The 21136-nt window shown below is 41.4% G+C and overlaps 1 protein-coding gene across 1 annotated transcript in view; it reads left to right on the top strand.

The window, feature by feature from the left end:
• Positions 1–2150: 2150 nt before the first annotated feature.
• The window catches only part of ZNF804B (zinc finger protein 804B), a 335249-nt gene continuing 316263 nt past the window's right edge, over positions 2151–21136 (top strand). The window contains exon 1 of the mRNA XM_067561704.1: positions 2151–2318. Coding sequence (XP_067417805.1) covers positions 2208–2318 — 111 coding nt within the window. The 5' untranslated portion in view covers positions 2151–2207. The remainder of the gene's footprint in view (positions 2319–21136) is intronic.

Genomic DNA, 21136 nt, shown 5'->3' with positions numbered 1-21136 from the left:
TTTTAAAACATTTAAGGGATCCTTTAAGATGAAAAACACTGTATAAATGTAGAATATTATTGTTTCTGTAGAGTTAATTTTTATGTTCTAAAATTTGCCTTTTAATACTTATTTTTCAGGACTTAGCCCTACTTTGTTTTCTCTCTAGGTATGTGTGTGTGTGTACATATATATATATATATATTTATATATATATATATATTTATATATAATCTTCAAATCTATTGTTAGATATCATGTGAAATGTTTTCAAGTATGTTCAATCAAGATTGTACAGTACCTGAATATCTTATTTAATATTCTAATTGAGACAGTCACAACAATAGTTGAATTGTCACAGCCATTTGATCTTTTAAGTTTTGATATCCTGATTACAGTGTCTTGTGCAAAAAATATATATCTATATATCTATATATATATCTTCAGAATCCCAATCTAGAACTTACTGGGTTTACAACTTTCATTCACTATATGTTTGGAAATATAAAGGATCTTATTGGATTTGTAAAAGGAGGATTCCTAAGCAGTTGCTACTTATACTGAATTTTTAAAATATAGAACACTATTCTGGAAACAAATATGCAATTTACAGGTAATTACTAACACAATGGGTTATGTTTTTTTTTACTGAATTAGCTGAATATATGCAATATTTACAGCACAGCTGCAGAGATAATGCTTATGTATTGATGAAATGAAGCTGAGTTTGCATAGCAAGCTATGAGATTTAGGCTGAGTCTGTACCTTGCAAAAAGGAAAGCGACAACCTGTTTTACCTGCCTAATACAGGAAAAATGTCATGCTTGTAAAATATTTGGGTTGTAAGTTACTCATGAGTGTTTTGGGGGGAGGGAGAGAATCATGACAAGGGCAGAGACAGAAGTTGGGGATATTTCCATGCAGGCAGGGTTTGATCAACTGCGAGACACGTGCAGCTTTAGCCTCTTTCATCATGGTCCTATGCGAATCTGTGCCTCTAGCCAAGAGGGGAAGCATTAGCAAGAATTTCTTCCTCTCTCCTAGCTGGCTCTTGAGAGACTGTGATCCTTCCCCCGTACAGCCAGGGCGGCACAGCAGATCCCCAGTACAGCAGATCGGTAGCGGAGTCTCTAGGCTTGGGGGGGGCTCGGGCTACTTCACCAGGTGGCTGCAGCCGCCCGAGTCCAACGCCATCCCCAAAGCAGCAGCAGCAGCCTCGCTCCCGGCTGGTTCGCTTTGCAGTGAAGGGCCCCATTGCACTTCAGCGCCGCTCCTCGGGTGGGAATGGCTGGGAGGGGGCGGCCACGGGGTCCCTCTTTAACACCGTGCCTTGGAGGCTGCCGGGGGGTGGGCTCGAGCAGCTGAGCAGCAGTCCCAGCCAGCCGGGGAGCTGTGGTGGCGGCGGCGGCTGCCTTCAGCCTGGAGGGGGGTGGAGGAGGAGGAAGCTGAGAGGACAGCACGGGTCCCGAGCACAGGAGCGGGGACAAGGCCGGGCCGAGGATGCTGTCGGCGCCAGGGGCTCCTCGCAGGCTGACCCCGTTACGCAGGGGGCCGCCGCGGCGGTGCTTCCCCCGCCTGCGCGCCTTTCCCGCCGCCGCTGGCCCCAGCCGGCTCGGCGGCAGCAGCGCAACACCGGCGGGGGGCGGCAGCTCCCACCTGCTGCCTCGCTCGCTCGCGGGCCGGCGGAAGGGTTTCCCCCCCGCCGCCGCCCCCCTAGCTAAGGCGCGGGCCGCGGCGGCTCGCGAAGGACTTTAGCGGCGGCTGGGACTCGGAGCCAGGCAGCGCCCGCCCGGCCATGGGGATCGGCTGGCGCGGAGAAACCCCTCCCCGGCTTGCGCCTGCCGGTGCCCGCGGCTGGGGGGTGCGGGGCTAGCGCGGCGTCCCCCCTCTCCCCGCCTCCTCCTCCCGCCGGCCTGGAAGTTGCGCTCCGCCCCGGTGCCTGGCGGAGAGCCGCGGAACAGCATGCGGACTGGCTGCTGCCCGGCGCCCCTCGCTGCGCTCTGGCTGCCGCTGCCCTCGGCGCATCCTGCTGCTGCTGCTGCTGCTGGGGGCGAGGGGGGGCGGATCGCCGCCGCTGTTCCTCCTGCCGCTGCATGCCGGCGGCTTCCCCAGCGGCGGTAGCACTTGCGCCTACTGCTGCTGCTGAGGAGGGGCCGGCCCGCGTCCCCCCACCAGCAGCGCACGGCGGGGCTGAGCCTCTGCCCCGTGCTCACTCCGCCCGGACCCGCATGGCGTGCTACCTGGTCATCAGCTCCAGGCATCTCAGCAACGGGCACTACCGTGGCATTAAAGGAGTCTTCCGGGGCCCGCTCTGCAAGAAAGGCTCTCCTCACACCCCGGTAACTGGCACGGCGCGTTCCCTTGCCCTCTGGCAGGTAGACACACACCGAGGGGTGGGCGGGTGGCTGCGCGCACCGGGATCGTGTGTCAACACATACCCGCACCGGCGGGGGGTCAGTGTGCGCTGCTCTGCCTAGACACGGGAGTCGGCCGTCTGGGTGTTTTACAGAGATTTGCCCTTTCTGTCGCTCTGCCTGTGTGTGCCACTTGGAAAAGTTTCTCCCGAGACCGTTATTTGTGATGTGAGTGGCTGAGATTAAGGGGTTTTTAGCAGCGGTTCTAGGGCTTTGATGGAAGGGGGGAAGATTTTCCCCTCAAGGCTATGTATCCAGGTGACACAAACTGAAAGATGTTGGGGTTATTTTGGTAGCTGGCTGGTGAGTTGCAGCTTTTTGTTGTACAGAAAAAGTTAGACTATGAGATGATCAGCTCCAAGGGTAATGGCTTAGTAAATTCTGCAATGTGTAGACACTGAGAGGAATGATCAGCCTTTTTTTTTGGCTTGTCTGTTAAAACTGAACTTGTATGTTGCATCTATTTGACTTTGGGGTAATACAAACTACCTATCAAGACCAGTCCTGAAAGATGTTACAGAATTTATTAAGATTTGGGATAGGTTGCTAAAACTATAGACTATCCAGGTGTTTAAACAAAACATTTCTGGGTTGCTAGAAGGCATTTTATAGCACTTAGTATCTGCTTGGTAGCCAACCTTAAAAGATTAAGAATTAATGGGACTGCAGATTTGGTACCAGTTCCCCTCCCTTAAGAGGGTAGAAATACATAGAGGATCATGTCAAAAGAAGGTACTGTAGGTCTGATTGGGCTGTTGCTTGTTAGTTATAAGGAGAATGACTAGAATGCATAGTATCTTTAATTGGAATAATTATAATGGCATAATTATTTTTAAGTTTTTCAGTGACTGAAATTTAATTGCTCTATTCACAAACATTTTAAAGCTGAAGGTGTAAACTACATATGGATGCTGAAGCTCAGAGAACATAAACAAAGCTTATAATTACAGTACACTGCTAGTGTACCGTAAGTGAAATCCTGTCCCGGTTGACATCACTGGCAAAACTCATTGTTTTCAATAAGGTCAGATTTCACCCTATAGATGTGTATCAATGTGCACTTTGGAAAATGCAGTTGTAATTACCAAGTCCCTGCTTCCTATTTATTTCATAATTCAAAAACAATTCAATAGAGTCATCTGAATATCAATTCCATATATAACTGAAATCTATACAGTGTAAGAGGGCAGGTGCCTCACATATGGGGATTTTATTTCCATTGCTTTATTTTTAATCACACAGTATAGTAAAACTACCTGTATTATATTCATCATAGTGTAATACTTCTTGAACTGTTTTCAGGATCTCTAATCTAAGGGCCTGATCCAAAGCCCTTTGAAGTCAGTGGAAGTCTTAAATATTTATAATACTGTATATTTGTTTTTCCTTATTCACTGAGCTTGATTCTATTCTCACATACACAAGTTTTACACCAGTATGAGTCTATTGATATTGTTGGAGCTGCTCCTGGCTTACATCACTTCTAGTAATAGCAGAATCAAGCTCATAGTATTTCATATAAAACTCTATATGAGACGTTCTTGTAAAAATTTAGCTCTGTTTATGAATACATGTACACATTGTGTTGCTGTGTGTATGAAATATGCATATTTGTATGTGCTGTTCAACAGAGAAATAGAAAACAAATATAGATTTTTTTCTCCTACTTTTCAGTGATAGATAATCTAATATCTATAGTATGTGTATTCTAAACTACTTTGTTAGAGTTCTAATATATAGGTCCAATTCTGTATTTCTTGTACATATGCATTCCTTGCACACATTGTTCTCAATAAGAGATTTGGGTATACAAGGTGTTAGAACTCTATGATAGATTATTTGTGGTGTATTTAAAATGGTTTCTGTCCAAGTTAAAAAGTGGTAACTATCCTTCTGCCCCATCCCCAAAAGGATAAAATATTCTCTAAATGGGAGGTAATTAGACTGTAAACATTTTATATTTAGTAGAACTTTCCTTATATTTAATTTATCAGTGCTCAAATTGAAAAAAAGGAATTGGAAATATGCACCCTAAAATGATAGTTGGAACGTACTATTTCTCTCTGTTTTCAACTTGTTTCCCTTTCTTTCAGCCTATAACTCTACACAGTGGGCTATGATCTCAGTCTTCTGAATCTAGGCACCAAATGAAATAAATAACATTTTTTATTTCTCATTAGCATACAATTTATTTGGGATAATTATGCAAGATTATTTGGGAACTCGGGAGTAACTTTTGTTTTGATACAAGTATCAGACAGAAGAACAGGCACAATGAAGAGAAACTTTTTTAAAAAAAATTGAGTCAAATATTTTTTTGTAAAAATAAATATAAATAGTTTAAAAGATTTTGTTGGTGTTTGTCTTGCTTCCCTCTGTCTGTAAATCCAAATGCCTTAGTTATCATGGGCCCAACTGTACAGGGCTCAGTGGGAAAGAAAAGGTACCATTTGTGTTCCCTTTCCAACATATAAAGACAAAAAGTCCTGTTTCTGGACTCTCAGACCATGAGAGTTATAGTTGTGTAATTTTATATCTAGGAATCTTGTCACTGGGACAGGACTGAATCTTGCCGATCCTGAGCCTTCATCCAGAATATTTGCAAGGGGAAATTCCACATTTGAAGGGAAAGAAAGATTTCTCTAGCAGGGATGATTTTTTAATGGCTGCTGTTTGAAGCTGCTCAGAGGTTTGGAAGGTTAGACTAAGTCATGGGGAGATGGCTTAGTAGGCAGTTGATGGGAACACAGGTGTATGATAAATTAGCTTTATAAAGAATTGCTCCTCTTGCTTTTGGCAACATTACTAAATGAAAACTTAGCTTAGTTGCACTGACTTTAGTTTTGGTTTAGTTCAAGGAATTTCCAAGTTGTTCTGAGCTGTAATCACACCAAACCAATTAAATCTATATCTATATATTAATGTGCTATACCTTAAAGAAAAAAGGAACAGAAAATGCTGGCTTTAAAGAAATATTGGGGTAGAGAAATCAAGCATTCAGATGTCAGGAAATTCAAAAGTTAAGGTTTCTTTAGGAAGTTTAACTCAGCCATGTTGTACACATATAGTATTTTGATTTTTCTGTTCTTGTTCTCGGTGCTACCTGTAAATAATAATGTACAATTGTTTTTGTATTAATGTACACCATAAAGTACATAGGATGTGTAACATTGCTGAGTTAACATTGGGAGTAACTTTAGCTCTTGACGTTTTGTTCTTCTGAGTGCTTAATTTCTGAATCTTAATGTTGCATTAATGATAGTTTTTACATTTAATCTGAGAATCCCTGTTTTAAGTGGAAACACTGAACCAAACTTTTTAACTACAGAGTAATAAGTACCTTCATAATTACATCTGTGATTAGTCAAGGCAAAGACTGGCTCATTTTACCCACACAAAACTCCAGTGTGATTCTTCAGAAGTAAAATTACTCATGTATTTTAAGTATTTGTAGGATTCCCTTCCTTGTAATCTACATTATAGCCTGCAATGATGATAAAAGATCACAAAATTTTTTTAGACAAACATGTTACAAGTTACTAGTTGCTTAACTAAGTACTACTTCAATATATTTAGGAAGCAGTGATACTGTATATTTATCTATGAGTGGCTACATAGCTATAACACTCCAGACTTCTTCCTTATTGATCAACTCTATCAAGATAAAACTCAGATGTGAATAGAAAAAATCATCTGCACATATTTTAACATTACTGATGCAAAACTCTACATGCCAAGGTTTAGAGACTAATCAAATTCGTTTTAATGCTTCGATACATTATGCAATATTTATTATGATTTAAAGGTTTAGAAGGGAAGTTTTGAGCATGAGACATTTATATGTTCTGTGCTATACTGTACTTGTGATTTTATTCGATAATACCAAATTTAACTTTGAAAGATATAGGTCTGTGTCTTGTGGTAATATTTTATGACAATAGTCTTGAATATTCAATATTTATAATTTGTACCATTAAGCAATCCTACATTGATACAGTACAGGCTATCTGATGCATGCGTCTACATACTCTTTAATGTATAATGTGTACCTTTCTATATTTAAAGAGTTCTGTATTAACAGACCATGAAATGTCAGAAGGCTTAAGGCTATGCTTTCAGAAATGAGAACAGTAGTGAATATTTTAAATACCTTTATCAAATTTCATGGTTTTGTGAACAAGGGTTTCTCGGACTGGATCTTTCACAGTATTTACTTAGTGTATTTTGCTATTGTTCAGTAAGCAAATACAGCCGGTCCTCCAGGTCTATAGGAAGTCCTTTGGCAGTTGATCCAAAAAGGATGGCAAGATGTGGGAGACTCTGTAGGATGTGCATGCTTCCTGTGTAGAAGGAGGTGATGTGGTATAGGGTCAGGGGAGGAGCAAAGGCAGAGGATTTGTAGTATAGTGGTTTGTCTGCCCCACCCATCCCACACTCTTATGGGAAGGGGCGATGTAAGGACCTTCAAATATGGAAATATAAAAGAAAGGTTATGAAAGTGAGGATTTTAGCAAAAGTAGAGTGGACTCAGTAGCACACATCATGGAGTTGTATTTGGTCAGTATTCTAGAGGTGGTACAGGCATGTTAATGGACACATCAATGGATGTGGAAAATACACAAAATTTGCGGTTCAGATATGTTGCCAAGGTGATGGAAAAGAATGGGTGGTCTGAACAGAGGAGAGAAATATTTTGTCCAAGAGAAGCACTTCTGTCTTTAAGATATGTAGTCCTTCTGACCTTAGCTGGAATAACTTATGCTTTTGAGCCTTTCAAGTGTAGGTGGTAAGAAATTTTCTGACTACAAGAGTTCCTACCCATCTCTTAGCTAAATGCAATGAGATCCAAACATAAAATCAAGCATTTACTAGGGATTTGTGACACTCTCTGGAGGATTTTATGGCCTTGAATGGATTACATTGATCCATGCACTGCATGTAGTTTTTTTCATCTGTGACAGATATACTGTAATACTGATCTGCAGCCAACCCTCTCAGAAAGGCATCCTGTCAGACCTCACAAGCTTGGCAAAGTTGGAGCTGGTTAAGTACTTGGATATGAAACTTCCAAGGAAAACTCAGGCTGCTTCAGGAAGTGGTGCTGGTGATTCAGCAGATGGTTCTCTTCCCTCTGAATCAGTTCTCAGTCAATGCTGTTACAATGCTCTATGCTGCTTGAGGTTTTTCAGGTGAAATATAGACTTAAGTCTGTATTACTTATAATTATTAAAAATTCCCTGGTATTTTTTCAAAAATAGAATTAAACCCAATGCCCTTGCTACATTTCAGCTTCTTTGGTAAATTTCCCTGCAGCTTCAATTGAATGCAGTATTTTTCACCTCCTTCCCCAACTGTTTTGTAGTAAGGGTTAAAGAGCTGGTATGTTACACTTCAACAGTGACTTCATTTTACCAATGGGCAAAGTGAATTCTCAGTTGTATAAGGCCAAATTTTCAAGAGTGCATGTCTCATCCTGTCAGCAGAGGCTAGAGTCTGCATATGCACTGTTGTTCCAGTAACTAAAAAAATAAAAACCATTCAAAAGTACTTGGAAATAATAAATAACAAGCAGGTGCGATAAGGACTCCGCAGCTGTCTCCTCTCCTGTCCCTCTGTGTAGCAAGTAGCAACAGTGGGAGTTTTAAAAATATCTCAGGAAATAGAAGATGGTGTAAGGATGGTGGAATTAGGGACATCAATTGCAAAGCAGGAGAGTCAGGTCACAGGAAGCTCTCATTTTTCTTTAATGTGGAACTGCTAGCCATATTGGACCTGAACAAAGAACAGTTCCTTTTCAAGGCCACCAGGAAGAAGGGACCTGCACCAAGCACAGCTATGGAGCACACTAAGAAAGCAAATTAAGGGCCAGACAGTTGTCCAACACAGTATATGAAATTAGAAATAGATGGTGACTGCTTGAAAGTTTGGCTCCCCCTGAGAGAAGCATGTCTGAGTGAGTAGATGGCAGGCCAAATAGCCAGTAAATCTCTCAGCATAAACACATCATCCCACAATGCTGTGTCCCCTTAGCAGTTCTGACAGCAATGAAAATGGAGCTGCTGTTGGCTCTGCCATAGAATCCACTGGAACCATACTATAGACACAAAAATAAGAAAATAAAACTTTGGGTTAAAAAAATTCCATAAAATGGAACAAACATTGATCCAACAGCTGTAACAAATAAACTGACTTGGAGAGTTTCTTCTTCAGCTTCTCTGAAAAGGGAGGGAAAATGGAACCAAAGTTACAAAATAATCAAAAAGCAACAAAACAGAGGGGGATAACAGAAAAGAAAAACACAAAATGATACTTACATTCCTCTATAATAAAAGGTTCTGGGAACTATCTTAGGAGCAGTAGACTATGGCCACTTGCCAGGAACCCCCTCCGTCCCCCTAGGATGAAAGCATATAGCACGCTCACAAAACTATGCACCTTTGTAGGCATAGGTGCAATAACTAGGCAAAGTCACTCCCACGCAAATCTAGGTATTTCTAAACTTGTCATTTCAGACATTTTACACACTAGAGGTTTTTCTGTCTCTCCTGCTGACTTGTGCTGTATTTCCTACAAATTCTAACACTTCTACTCCTTTTGGGAGCATAAACAATCATGCAGCCCACTCACTGAACTTCACAGGTGAAATGATTTCCTGCTTTTTCAGTTCTTCTTACTGCCTTTCTATGAGTTCCTGCACAGCATAAGGAACAGGACAGCCTTTAGAAATGTATAAATGCACTTTTAGCCACATGCAGCTTTGCTGTTATACCTTTTATTAACCCTGTATATGTGTTTTATACAATTTCATACTTTGTTTTTAATTCTGTCACCAGATTCAACACATTGTGCATGGCATTACAATCCAATTTAACCTTCTTCAGCCAGCGTCTGCTATCAGCAAAGAATCATCTCTTTCATCTACAAGTAATAATGGTAATGAGAAGCAGGTGCATTTATGTTTTAAAGTGATCTCCTGCCATCCTAATACTTTTGTTGTTCCTTGATTATAGTTTTATAAAATTAGATAAGTTTCTCTCAATTTTTCATCAAGAAAAGTTTATTTCTTCAAAAATCATAGGTCTCGTTACCCTTGTATCCACTTCCACTCTTACTTTCAGTTCATGTCTATTTACATCCGCTCCAGCATTCTGGTTCAGTTTGTTCTGCATTACTTATAGTTTTGAGAAATGATATAGAATGAAGAGGCACAGTTTCTGAAATAGGCCATTCCTTAAGTAGCTAGGTTGGTGGTTCACTCTGGTAAGCATTAATTTCTTCTTCCCAGTACATTCCTTTCTGAACTTTTGTGGTGCATTTCAGGCCTGGGCAGCATGCTGTCCCTTTTTACCATAGCTCCTACACTACAGCTTATTGAAGAGAGTGCTCTGGTTCCCCAGCAACAAAAACACAGACACATCCATTTTGCTTTTCTGGATTATGGTGAACCATATAGTCATCTTTGTCCATGGACTGGACTTTGCTTCCTGCATGTGAAAAGCTGACAGAATTGCTTTCTCAAAGTGTAGAGCATTTTTCTTTGTGCCCTTGAAATCTACAGCAAGTGAGTAACTTTACTTATATCTCATTTCAGGATAAGACCCTTTGTCTGAACAGTGCTCAGTCACCTCTTTCTAATGCAGGTTTCCTTATCCCAAGAACAAAAGAGTTGGAAAGGGTTCTTGCAGAAAGTTATCAAAATGACAAGAAAAAAAAAAAGATTTTTAAGTCTGGCTAGAATACAGAGATCTTTTCCCTTTTCATTTGGTTTATATGATAGAGTTTATATCTTTCAGTTAGAAGATTTGTGTTTGGCACATAATGCATATTAAGCAACTTTAAGTCTTTGTATTCCATCTCACCTGGTTCTTGTGGAAAACATACTGTGAGAACTGCAAATGTCACTTTTCTCATCAGTGTTAGGATATCTGAGGAGAGGGGAGGAGAAGAGAGGTGGAGCTGGTAGGATTTTTTCCCCCATGGAAAATGTCTTTTTGGTGAAATATCAAATATTGAAACATTTCTATTTTGAAATACCACTGTAGTGCCTCATGGGAGTTTTAGTTCAGTTGCCTCATGCACCCACTCTCCTGTTTAAGATAGGGTTCCTGGCTGAAGTTCATCTCCCATGATGCTCCACATTCTCCTCTCTTGGTGAGGGGAGATGGTGCATCATGGGAATCACAATCCACACAAAAAACATTAATCCTTCTTTGACAGCTCGTGATCTAGATCATCACTGCAAAATGGTACTGCATATCTAAGTTAGCTATACTTTACATAAGGAGTCAAAATCTGCCCTCAAAAGTGTGAAGTCAGTGCAAAAGACTGCTAGATGTGCATAAGTGAGCCTGCAGAAAATGAACCCTCAACCTCAAGTGTAGCATCATTGAGAGTCTGATTCACCAAATCCAGGATATAAGTTATCCCCATGGAGAAGAACAATCATTCCCAAACATGTCTGTATGCAAAAGTCCTTCCTTCCAAATGTTCCTGAATAGCAAATAAATAGGGACTTCAATATGGTTGAACCAAACAGGTATTTGGAATTCAAATGAACATCTATAAACACAGGTTTTTGCAGTATTCAACCAACTCTATTGTTCGTTCATATGTTTTAAAAACATTTCAAAGGTTAACAGTATTAAAAGTTATTTGGTTTATGATTATACTCTGCATGGGTTATATCAGAGGCAGTCACTCTAATATTAGTCTAGACATTCAGGACTCAGTCTTGCATTTGTATGTTTTATGTGGGTACCAGTGAGAGGCTGGGTTAGGCCCAGGGGCCCTCTGCTGGAGGCCTCAGGGTCCTGCCACACCCATCCCAGGAAGGAGCAGTAGAGAGATCCTCCAAGCAGTTATAGTGGCTGCAGGGAAGCACCGAATGAGAGAGGCTTCAGGGAACAGCCAATCAGGGCCTAGGAGGGCAATATAAAAGAAGATGCAGATCTACAAACAGCCAGTTCTCTACTGGAGCTAGAGGAGTGCAGCTGGTGCTCCTGGCTGGCCAAAGGGACTTGCAGCACCATGGACAGCTCAGTGCTAGGAGGGAGTGGAGGGAGCAAGGAAGAGCTCCTGGCTGTCTTTTGGCTGGCTGAATTTAGATGAGCCTTGAGGTAAGGGTGAAGCTTTGGTGAAGGCTGGGGTCATGGGGAAGTGACCCAGGAATTGAAGGCAATTTTGCTAAAGGGACACAGTGATGTGTGACTGCTATTCTTAGGGTCCCTGGAGTAGTGAGTGGGTCTGGGTGTCCCCCACCCACCCATAAGCCACTGCGGAAGTGAGCCTACAATTGAACTGTAATACATCCCCAGAAGGGGAATGGAACTGCTAAGAGGCCCAGCTGGAGCCAGAACAGATCAGAGAGGGTAAAACCATTGCTTCCAGGGAGGAAGCCCTGGGGGTACAGTCTGATGCTAGGGCCAGGGCTATTTAAAGACTGCCCACACACCTGACCAGAAGGGGGTGCCCACAGCTGCTGTTACAGTACCCCTCACTGCTTATCTTGTGAAATCATCTACTGCACAAGAGTAACAAGATTTTTGTCATGAGATGTATGTCTGCATGCCTGAGAACGGTGTTTATTGCTCTAGATATGCTGCTGGGCATCCGATAGTAAGATAACCATTACTACTTTAGTAATAAAATGACAGCTTTTTGGTTTTCTTTTATACTAGATTAAATGTATGTGCATACCAGATGAGATGTGAATATTATCATCAAAGGTTTTTTTTGTCCCAGTTTCATAGTTATGCATAATGATAATTGGCAAGTTGGCTTAAGTAGGGAAATAGAATTATTGCCAAGAAGATTGCATGCAGCTCTGAAACAATGCATACATTAATCAACTCTAGTTGCTATCAATTTTTCAGTTGATGTTTTTCCCACAATACCCTCTAAAACAGTTTTAGTGCATTTGTGTCAACAGAAATGTTCTATATATATTCTGCTCAGACTGAACTGGAGAGAAGTATTTGATGTTGTTGAGAAAATTCTCAGTTGTAATCGGCAATAAATCTGCAGCATGCATTTCTAGCTTAGATTGTATCATGTAAGAAGGCATGTGAAACTAGATTACAAAGTCTAAGAAACAGGACTTCCTTACATATCTTTGATAGCAGAACATTTTTACAGAAGGGGTTTTGGTTTAAAAATGAAATAAATTTCTAAATTCATATTTGTAATCTAGATAAAGACTGCGATCACACTGGATACTGAAAATTCAAAGCCATGCAATTATCTCCCAGTGAATATACATGCTAGGACTATGCATCCTCTTAAACAGTCTGATAATTATGCTGTTCCAAATATTTCTCAATGACACTTTCAATGGAAATTTGGGGTGGCATTTTGCATGTTTTAAAAGTTAACAATACCGACCGTTGCTCTGTACTTATCACCAGTTCCTCAGGACTTTAGGAGCTGTTTGGGAGTGAAATGGTGTGAGCTGTGAAAGGCTCTGAACACTAATTTTTTTTGTGGGGTGCGGTGTTGTATCAGGGATAGTGTCTCTCTTAAATAAGCTCCTTTGGCTTCCTCACACACGTCCCATTGCCTTTATCTATGTCATTCTTTCTGTGCTCTTTACTAGGCAAGATCTGGGCAAAATCTGCCAATTCTAGTTCTCATGGGAGGGGGCTCATGGATTAGGGGACTTGGTGTGAGTCTCCAAAGCAGCACTTCTGGGTATTAGAGGATTTTCTAGGAGCCCTGTGATGATCTCCCCCTACTTTGATTGGCCACTGCGGGTTCTTTGCCCCAGTAAGCCCCAATGATGTCCAAAGACTGTTAGGTGACTCCATTGCTGTGGGAGAGTAGCTGGCTACTTTCCCTTTTGCTATCTTCTTCTCATCTTGTTAGAAGTTTCCCTCATGTAGAGACATTAGGTAGGAGAGGCATTGCATTCCTCCAAATGTTTTAAAAGAAAAATAAACTTAAAAGTCCAGTCATGTGGGTTCACCATTCAATATACACTAATCCTTGTGTGTGTATGTGCACACCCAAGCAGTTTACTTATATCAAGTGATGAATGCACATTCCATGTAATGTCGCTGAATGTATATGCAGCAAAGTCCAGTTTTTCCTAGCTGTCTAAATGCTTGTTAATAGCCTTTATAAACCTACGCCATACTGTTTCTTCATAGAAGTAAGAATATTACACTGAATGCATTTGTATACATTGATAGCAACATCAGTCTCATAGCATTCATTCTATTTTCTTTTGAAAGACAGGAACCCAAAACTCATATGGAAAGGTGAAATTTAGTGACCTCAACTAAGTAAGGTATATGCCATATACCACGCTCTTTAACAAAAGTTTCAAACTTCTGCTGAAGTGATAAATATATCATAAGCTATTTTCTATGGTGAACAGACAACCTAAGAGAGGCTTAGCAACATTGCAGATTGTGATTTATTCACAAAATAAACATCATTTTTGGTACTTTTACCTCCTGTGGTGAGTGGAAAAATGTCCATTGGCCATTAATAATAAAAAGAAAAATCACAAACTTGTGCTTCTTGATGCAGAAATCATATTCATACCCTATAAAATGAAAACAGTATTAAAATAAGTATTGAACATGTGAACTTTCTGGTTGTATACTTCCCTACCGAAGATCAGTTTATATCTATGGTGACTTGAATACCTTGTAGATCGGGAATTAATGTTCCTTGGTATATACTATACAATGTAGAAGTTTTTTATTGCTGGTAATGCATTATATTATTTTATTGTTTATCACTTCAGATTTTAAAAATACAACTATCAGCACCCAGCACAAACAAAAAATCACAACAAAAACAAAAGGACTGCCCCTAGTGTTAGCTCTCTCAGTCCACATTCTCCTCGGCAGCTGTAAGAAAGAGGGGAAAAGATGGACTTTGTTTCATGCCAAGAAGAATAACAAATCTGTGCAATGTGGATTTGGAAGTCTTCTCTTATAATGTTGGGGCCCAATTTTTGTCCTGTGAAGTAAGTAGGAGTATTGATATTGATTTCAGTGAAGCCAGGGTTTGGTCCTTTTTTTTTTTTTTTTGGTTCATACTGGATATCTTTAAAGGTTATACTATCCATTTGGGATATGTATTCCTGTCTCACTTAAAATAAGCATTGATTTCATATGGGAATGGGGTGCTGCTTCTACAAGGAGCTGTGAGCCATCCTCAGCAGTGACCCCACCTCCACCGGCATGAGCCCCATGGATACTTTGGAGGAACTGGAGGCAGCAGCCAGCAGAGTCAACCGTGACAAAGTGGCAGACAAAGTGGAGATGAAGGATGATGTGGAGCACATGACCACAGAGTCGTCTGATGATGTAGCAAATCAGGGCCTCTTTTTGACTGGTGGGGTCTAATCAGTCCCAGCACTCTGTCTGTAGCATGCATGATGCAGGACAGGGGAGTTCCGGTTCACAGCTGTGCATCCCTCCCCTGTTTAAAGGCCTGGGAATTTTTAAAATTCTTCCTGTTTGCTCAGCATGTACAGCTCACACAGCATCTGCCCAGCTCACCATGCCAGCTTTCTGCAGCAGACACTGTCCTGCATGTTTCTCTGGTTCCGAAGAGGAGGACCCACTCCTCAATGCTGGCGGAGCGCCTCCATCAAATAAGGCAGAGAACCAGGAGGAGTAAGGAGGATATGTTTCACGAAGTGCTGTAGTCAAACAAAGACAGCACATTGTGGAACAAGAGCATGGAAGGAGACAATTATTGAAAAACACAGACTGGATAGCTTGGAAAAGAGAGTGGGCAGGAGCCTGTAATAAAGCTACTGGAAGGGCAGTCCCTCATTACACTGCAGTGTGAGCACATCTGTGCCTGACTCCCGCTGCAATCAATACAGAACTCCATTCTGTGCACTCCCCCACCACCTTCTTTGCGTGTTCCCAGTACCCCATGCACTCCACCTCTAAGGACGGGTTTCACACTGAAAGCTGGAGTTACACACAGCTGTGGGAGCAGTAACCAAGAGTCTGTTCGTCACGGCCATGTCCCCTGTTGGACAAAAACCACAAATTTTGGTCATGCTATTAAAATTGAGCCTTTGAAATAAAATGAGTCTTTGTTTGTGCTAACATTCAAACACAGTGCCTATAGGCAGGAATATTTGCTCAGTACAATTAACACTCAGGAACCAAGCACTACAGGGGTTATTCAAGGCAGCAAGTAAATGTTGTCTGGCCAAATGCATCAGGTAAAGACACGTCAAAATTACTGTCAGAATGCCTCCTTGATTTGATAGCTGCCCGCTGTGACCCTCTAATTGCGCTGGTATCTGGCTGCTCAGAATCAGCAATCAGCTGATCAACCTCAGTGCTCCGCCCCTGGGGAAAATCTCCCCCCCGCTTCGCTTTGCACATGTTATGCAGAGTACAGCAGGCTCCCGTGACCATGGGAATATTTTCCTCAGTGAGGTCTAACCTGTCAATAAGGCAGTGGCGGCAACCTTTTAATTGGCCAAATGCACATTCAATGGTCATTCAGCACCTGCTGAGCCTGTTGTTTAGGTTCCCAGTGTAAGGCTTTATGAGCCATAGGAGCAAGGCATAGATGGGATCTCCTAGGATCACTATGGGCATTTCCACATCCCCCATTAGAATCTTCTGGTCTGGAAAGAAAGTCCCAGTATGCAGCTTTCTATATAGTCCCATGTTCGTAAAGATGTGTATGTCATACACCGTCCCTGACCACCCTGCACTGATGTCTGAGAAATGGCCCCGGTGATCCATCAATGCCTGCAAGACAATGGAGAAGTAGCCTGTTCCATTGATGTACTCGGTTGTAATGAGGTCTGGCGCCAAAATTGGGATATGCGTTCCATCTATCACCTTGACCCAGTTAGGGAGTCCTATTGCCTCAAAGCCATCGATTATTTCCTGCACATTATTGAGTGTCACAGTCCTTTGTAGCAGCAGGTGTTTAATGGCCCTGCACACTTGCATTATTGCAACCCAAAGTGGACTTTCCAATTCCAAACTGATTCGTGAGTGACCAGTAGCAGTCTGCAGCTGCAAGCTTCCACATACACATCACCACTCACATTTCCACACTGAGGGCAACTGTCATTCTGGTGTCCTTGCGCTGCCCTGTTAAGGTGAGCTCTGCACACAGTTCCAGGAATGTGGATTTGCATATCCAAAAGTTCTGCAGCAACCACTCATCATCCCATATGTGCATCAGAGTGTGATCCCGCTTGTTTCCCTACCCCAGTACCGAAAGTCCACTGTGTGCAGTTTGCTCCATGAATGCTAGCAGAAATCATGAATTATTTATTTCCATGGCGGACAGCAGGGCAGGCACCACTGATCCACTCTTTGTTTCGCAGCTCATGAAATACTGCAGGAGCGGCCGCATTGTGTTCATAACGCTCATCACCAGACTGGTCAGCAGTTCAGGATCCATGCTTTCAGGCGGAGAGGGCAGGTGCACAGTTTACACGGGCTGTTCTGAAACTGTGCAAAATGAAGTCAGAAGCCCATGGAACGATGAGACAGAAAGAACTGCATCATGGGACGGTGAGCATGCCCCTATGATGCACCATGATCTGTTCCCAGAGCTCTCAGCAGCAGAGGGTGGCAAGTTGCACAGTGGGATAGCTACCCACGCTGCAACATGGTCTGTCAATGGAAGAATAATTCGCTAAAATAAGGAGTATTGTGTGGACAGGCGTAACCAACATAACTAAAGCGGCTTATGATCATCAACGTAATTTAAATCATCTTAACTCTATAGTGCGGAAATAGCCTAACAGTAACTACTGGAGCCAGAATACTGACTGACTCCTGTAACGTCTGAGGTTGGTGTAATCCTGACTCGTCCTGACTGGGGTCAGGAAATAAAGTTTCACTAGCACTCCTGGGTGTCATACCTCCTGGAGCATTCAGCCCCTTGAATAGAAGAAGTGTAGGGAAGAGGTGAAACCAAGCCTTTGCTGCCCCATCCTCTTCCTCTGTTATATCAGGCAGGGAGCTCTGGATAACACTGAGGCACAAATTACCCCAACCCTGTTAGAAAAGATCACGCAGTATAAGAGTTGCCTCTTCTGCTGACATCCTCAGCATTGGGGTGCAGAAAATTATGTGCTAGCATTTAACATTTTATGTGCTCAAGAAATAAAAATGAGCACCACCTTCTGCTATATAGGCCTGGTCTTGTGTCACATGCTCTCTTTAAGAAACTCGTAAACAAGCCTCACCAAAACTAAGTAATGTAACAACTTAAAAGAACGTTACATTTCTTCTCCTCCCCTTTAAAGCTCTGTAGAATTCCATCTGGCTTATGTATCAACCCGTGCTTCTTATTGCATAATTAACTATTCTCCTCACTTAAGTTTGCCAACAATGCGAAACTCAGTGCTTCATTTGCCCACTCTTGTTCATGCCTCAAATGACCTTATAACCTTCCATTCACTATAACCGAATTAGTGGAACTAGCATGATATGTGGCTTTTGAAAGCAAACTCCATCCTAACATTAATTTGCATAAACTACCCTCCTTCTCCATTACCACTGCATCATGTTTTATCTAAGCCAGTTTGTAAACTCTTTGTGGGTTACTCAATGTCATGCACTCTGTCAGCACTAACAAACAATAATATTTTAAGATGCAGTGTCATCAGTATGTAGATGACACATAACTCTGTCATATTTTTATCAAGAATGGATGATAAATAGCAACAAGGTTTGGCTGAGAACAAACTGGCTGGCTGATGCTCAATCTGGATAAGACGGAGGTGATGCTATCTGTTTGGTGGAGAGATCCATCCTGGTAGTAAATTGTCTTTGATCTATAATGTTCTTGCTACCTGACATACCACCTCTTTTCTCTGACATACTACAGTGGCAGATGAGGTTAGCTGAGACAATTAAGATAACAGGCCCTTTTTAAATATGTCTTGAAGGTGCTCTCAGCAGAGGGTGCTTGACTCTGAAATTCCCTTCTTTTTCTTGTCTGACAAAGCCCAAGTCTGTTGAGCATTAGGGACAGAACTAGATCCTTCTCTTTTTTCAAACATTTGCTTGAGCAGGGAGGTTTGAGTGCCTGGAGGATATTTGTGGAATGTCCTTTTATGCTTGCTGCTTAAGACAAGAGGTAAAAAATGTTATGTTAAACATGTACATGTATCCTAAGATACGGTAATAAGGCATATTTTATACATCAGAAAAATAAATCTGTGATTCTTATAGCATATGATACAATAACTTGCTCTACCCTGCTTGTGAGCCAGGATGTTCACATTTCTCATCAATTACACCAGTCGAAAAGAATGGAACAGAAATTTGCCAAAATGTTCTTAGGGAAATTCAGCAAAATTGTACCGTTAACACACAAGTGTAACATTTTCATGGATCTCTGCACACCACCAGGGGCAGTGTAAACTTACATGGTATCCTACCCATTTCAGAAGTTACATGTTGGTGGATCAAGCTGTTTCTGAGGATGTAGCTATCCAGAAAAATTATTTTGTCATTTTAACTTCTTTTTTTTTGCAGAAGGGGCAGAGAACAAGGCTTGTTGTCATTCTAGGTTTGGCAGCCTAGTGGAAACAGTGGTGTGGAAACAGCACCGAGTGAAGTCACCCAGAGCAGGTGGGGCTCAAAAGATTATGAGGGAGATTTGAAAGTTACAGAGTGGGCATCTCACCTGGTAGAAGTGGGTTAGGAGTGTGCATACACAAGTGTACCTAAAGGGGGAAGGAGGAAGAATAGGTAGGAAATAAGAAAGGAAGACAAAGTGAGAGATGTTAGGTCAACCCATGCAGAATGTGTGTGTGTGGGGGGGGGGGGGGGGTATAAAAAAAACATATTTGAAAGGTGCATGTAGAAGAAGCTTTAGTTTTATATGTTGGATTTATCTGAGATCATCCCATACATTGACTCAAACTATGAGGAAATTGTTTCATATGTTACAGTCCGCACACCTGTAACATCACAATGCAACATCTATGTATACACAATACTTATGACCTTTTCCACTGGGAATCTCTGCCTTTAGTTACGTAAGCAGAACCTCTGTGAAATCAGTGGGGTTACATGGGGGTAATTCAGGGAAGAATTTGGCCAAATATCTGTTTAAACGGCTGATGCTCCAGGCTGTAGCAAATGAGGTGGTATTTATGGTATTTACTTATTTATTTGGCACCCAAGAGCAAAAAAATTCAATCACTGACAGGAATCTTTGTGTTTATGCAGAGTTCACCCAAAGAAAGTCTTACCAACTTCTCTATCACCATCCCAAAAAAGTCTGGTCCACCCACTGTTAGCCAAAAGTATTTCCCTGCAGTAGCATGGATTGTCTTGCTAACTTTCTGCATAGCATTCTTTCAGGAACAATCAATATTCTGATGAAAATCATAGGTCCCAACAGCTTAACATATTTTAGAATTTTTAGTGATTGTGTTTGATAGTGAGTCGGACAAAGTGATATTTGCAAGCCTTTGTAGTGGTTTTGAGCTAGCTATATTCTACATTCTGAGAAGAATTTAATTAAACAATAAGGAAAGCTGTCATTTATGATTAAAGTAACAATTGTAAAATCGTAGTACTTTTCACTGTTAGTACTGGATTGCACAAGGGTTTGTAGCTTGTTAGTTTAACAATTTATGTTGCGACATTCAGGCTGTCAAAACCTCAGTTTTTCTGAAAGTTTCAACTAATAATTCTGTTTGTTTTGTTTAATGCTTCAATTCTGAAACAGCTACAAAAAATACAACAAGAAAATGTAGCAGACTGATCAGTAAGAATGAGATACAGTTGCCTACCTTTCTTTTCTTGGTCTGTTCAGGTAAACATCTTGTTCTTCTACTTGGATGAGAGCAGGTATTCAAATCTCAATTGGCATCTCTTCCTGCAAGTTGAGTGATAACTGATGGAGTAATTATGGTGTCCTACATGCAAGACCTTTAAACATTTAAAGTGTCTGGGAGCTGTCTTCTTACAATAAAAATGTATTGCTGCTCATATTATACAGTATAAGAAAAATTGCTTTTTTTTCTATCATCTTTATGTACTTATGTTTATATTACTATCATGTGGCTAGTAATGGTGGCAAAAGAAGGCATTGGACATTAGACAGCTTTAGTAAAATTAGGCTTCTGATTCTAGAATATGCTGAGCAGTAAATTGTAGGGTTCAAATCTCTTACAAAGTTAAAATGGATATGCAGCATGTTAAGAAATATAAAGGTATCAATTTTCTGCTTGGTGGCACTCATAAATTTTGATTATACATGCATATTGAAAACAGAATAACCCACAGAGCACTACGATTATTATTTATTCATATAATGCCATAACTGTACATGGTCCTTTACAACAGGTAGAATATATTCAATAAAAATGACAATCTCTACTTACAATCTAAAGGGCACAGTGCCGTGAACAAAGCATCTCATGCTGATATTGCCAGCAGGCTTGCAAAACAGGTTGTTTTTCAGAAGTGACTGGAAAGAGGAGAGTGGGCTTGATGTATGCAGATAGATAGGCTCTAAAGAGAGCACTAAAGATAAAATTCTATCATTTCACAGTGTAAATCTAGAATAACTTCATGGATGCAGTGAAGTTACCCCAGATTTTCATGGGTGCACCTGAGAGCATAGTCTGGCTCTGAGATAAAAGGTAGTATGGAGGGAAGATTGTGTGGAGTGTAGGTAGATGGTAGAGTTTTAGGAGGTAGTAAGGACAGAGCAGCTGCAGGAGTGGAGTTGTGGAATGCTTTGAAAAGTAAGAAAATGCCTGAAGGGTA

This window comes from Emydura macquarii, unplaced genomic scaffold (genome assembly GCF_026122565.2).
Source record: "Emydura macquarii macquarii isolate MOO-44397 ecotype Brisbane River unplaced genomic scaffold, CSIRO-AGI_Emac_v2 contig_2422, whole genome shotgun sequence".
NCBI lineage: Eukaryota > Metazoa > Chordata > Testudines > Chelidae > Emydura > Emydura macquarii.
The sequence above is the reverse complement of the archived record's forward strand: the minus strand, read 5'-3'. Positions and strand labels throughout refer to the sequence as shown.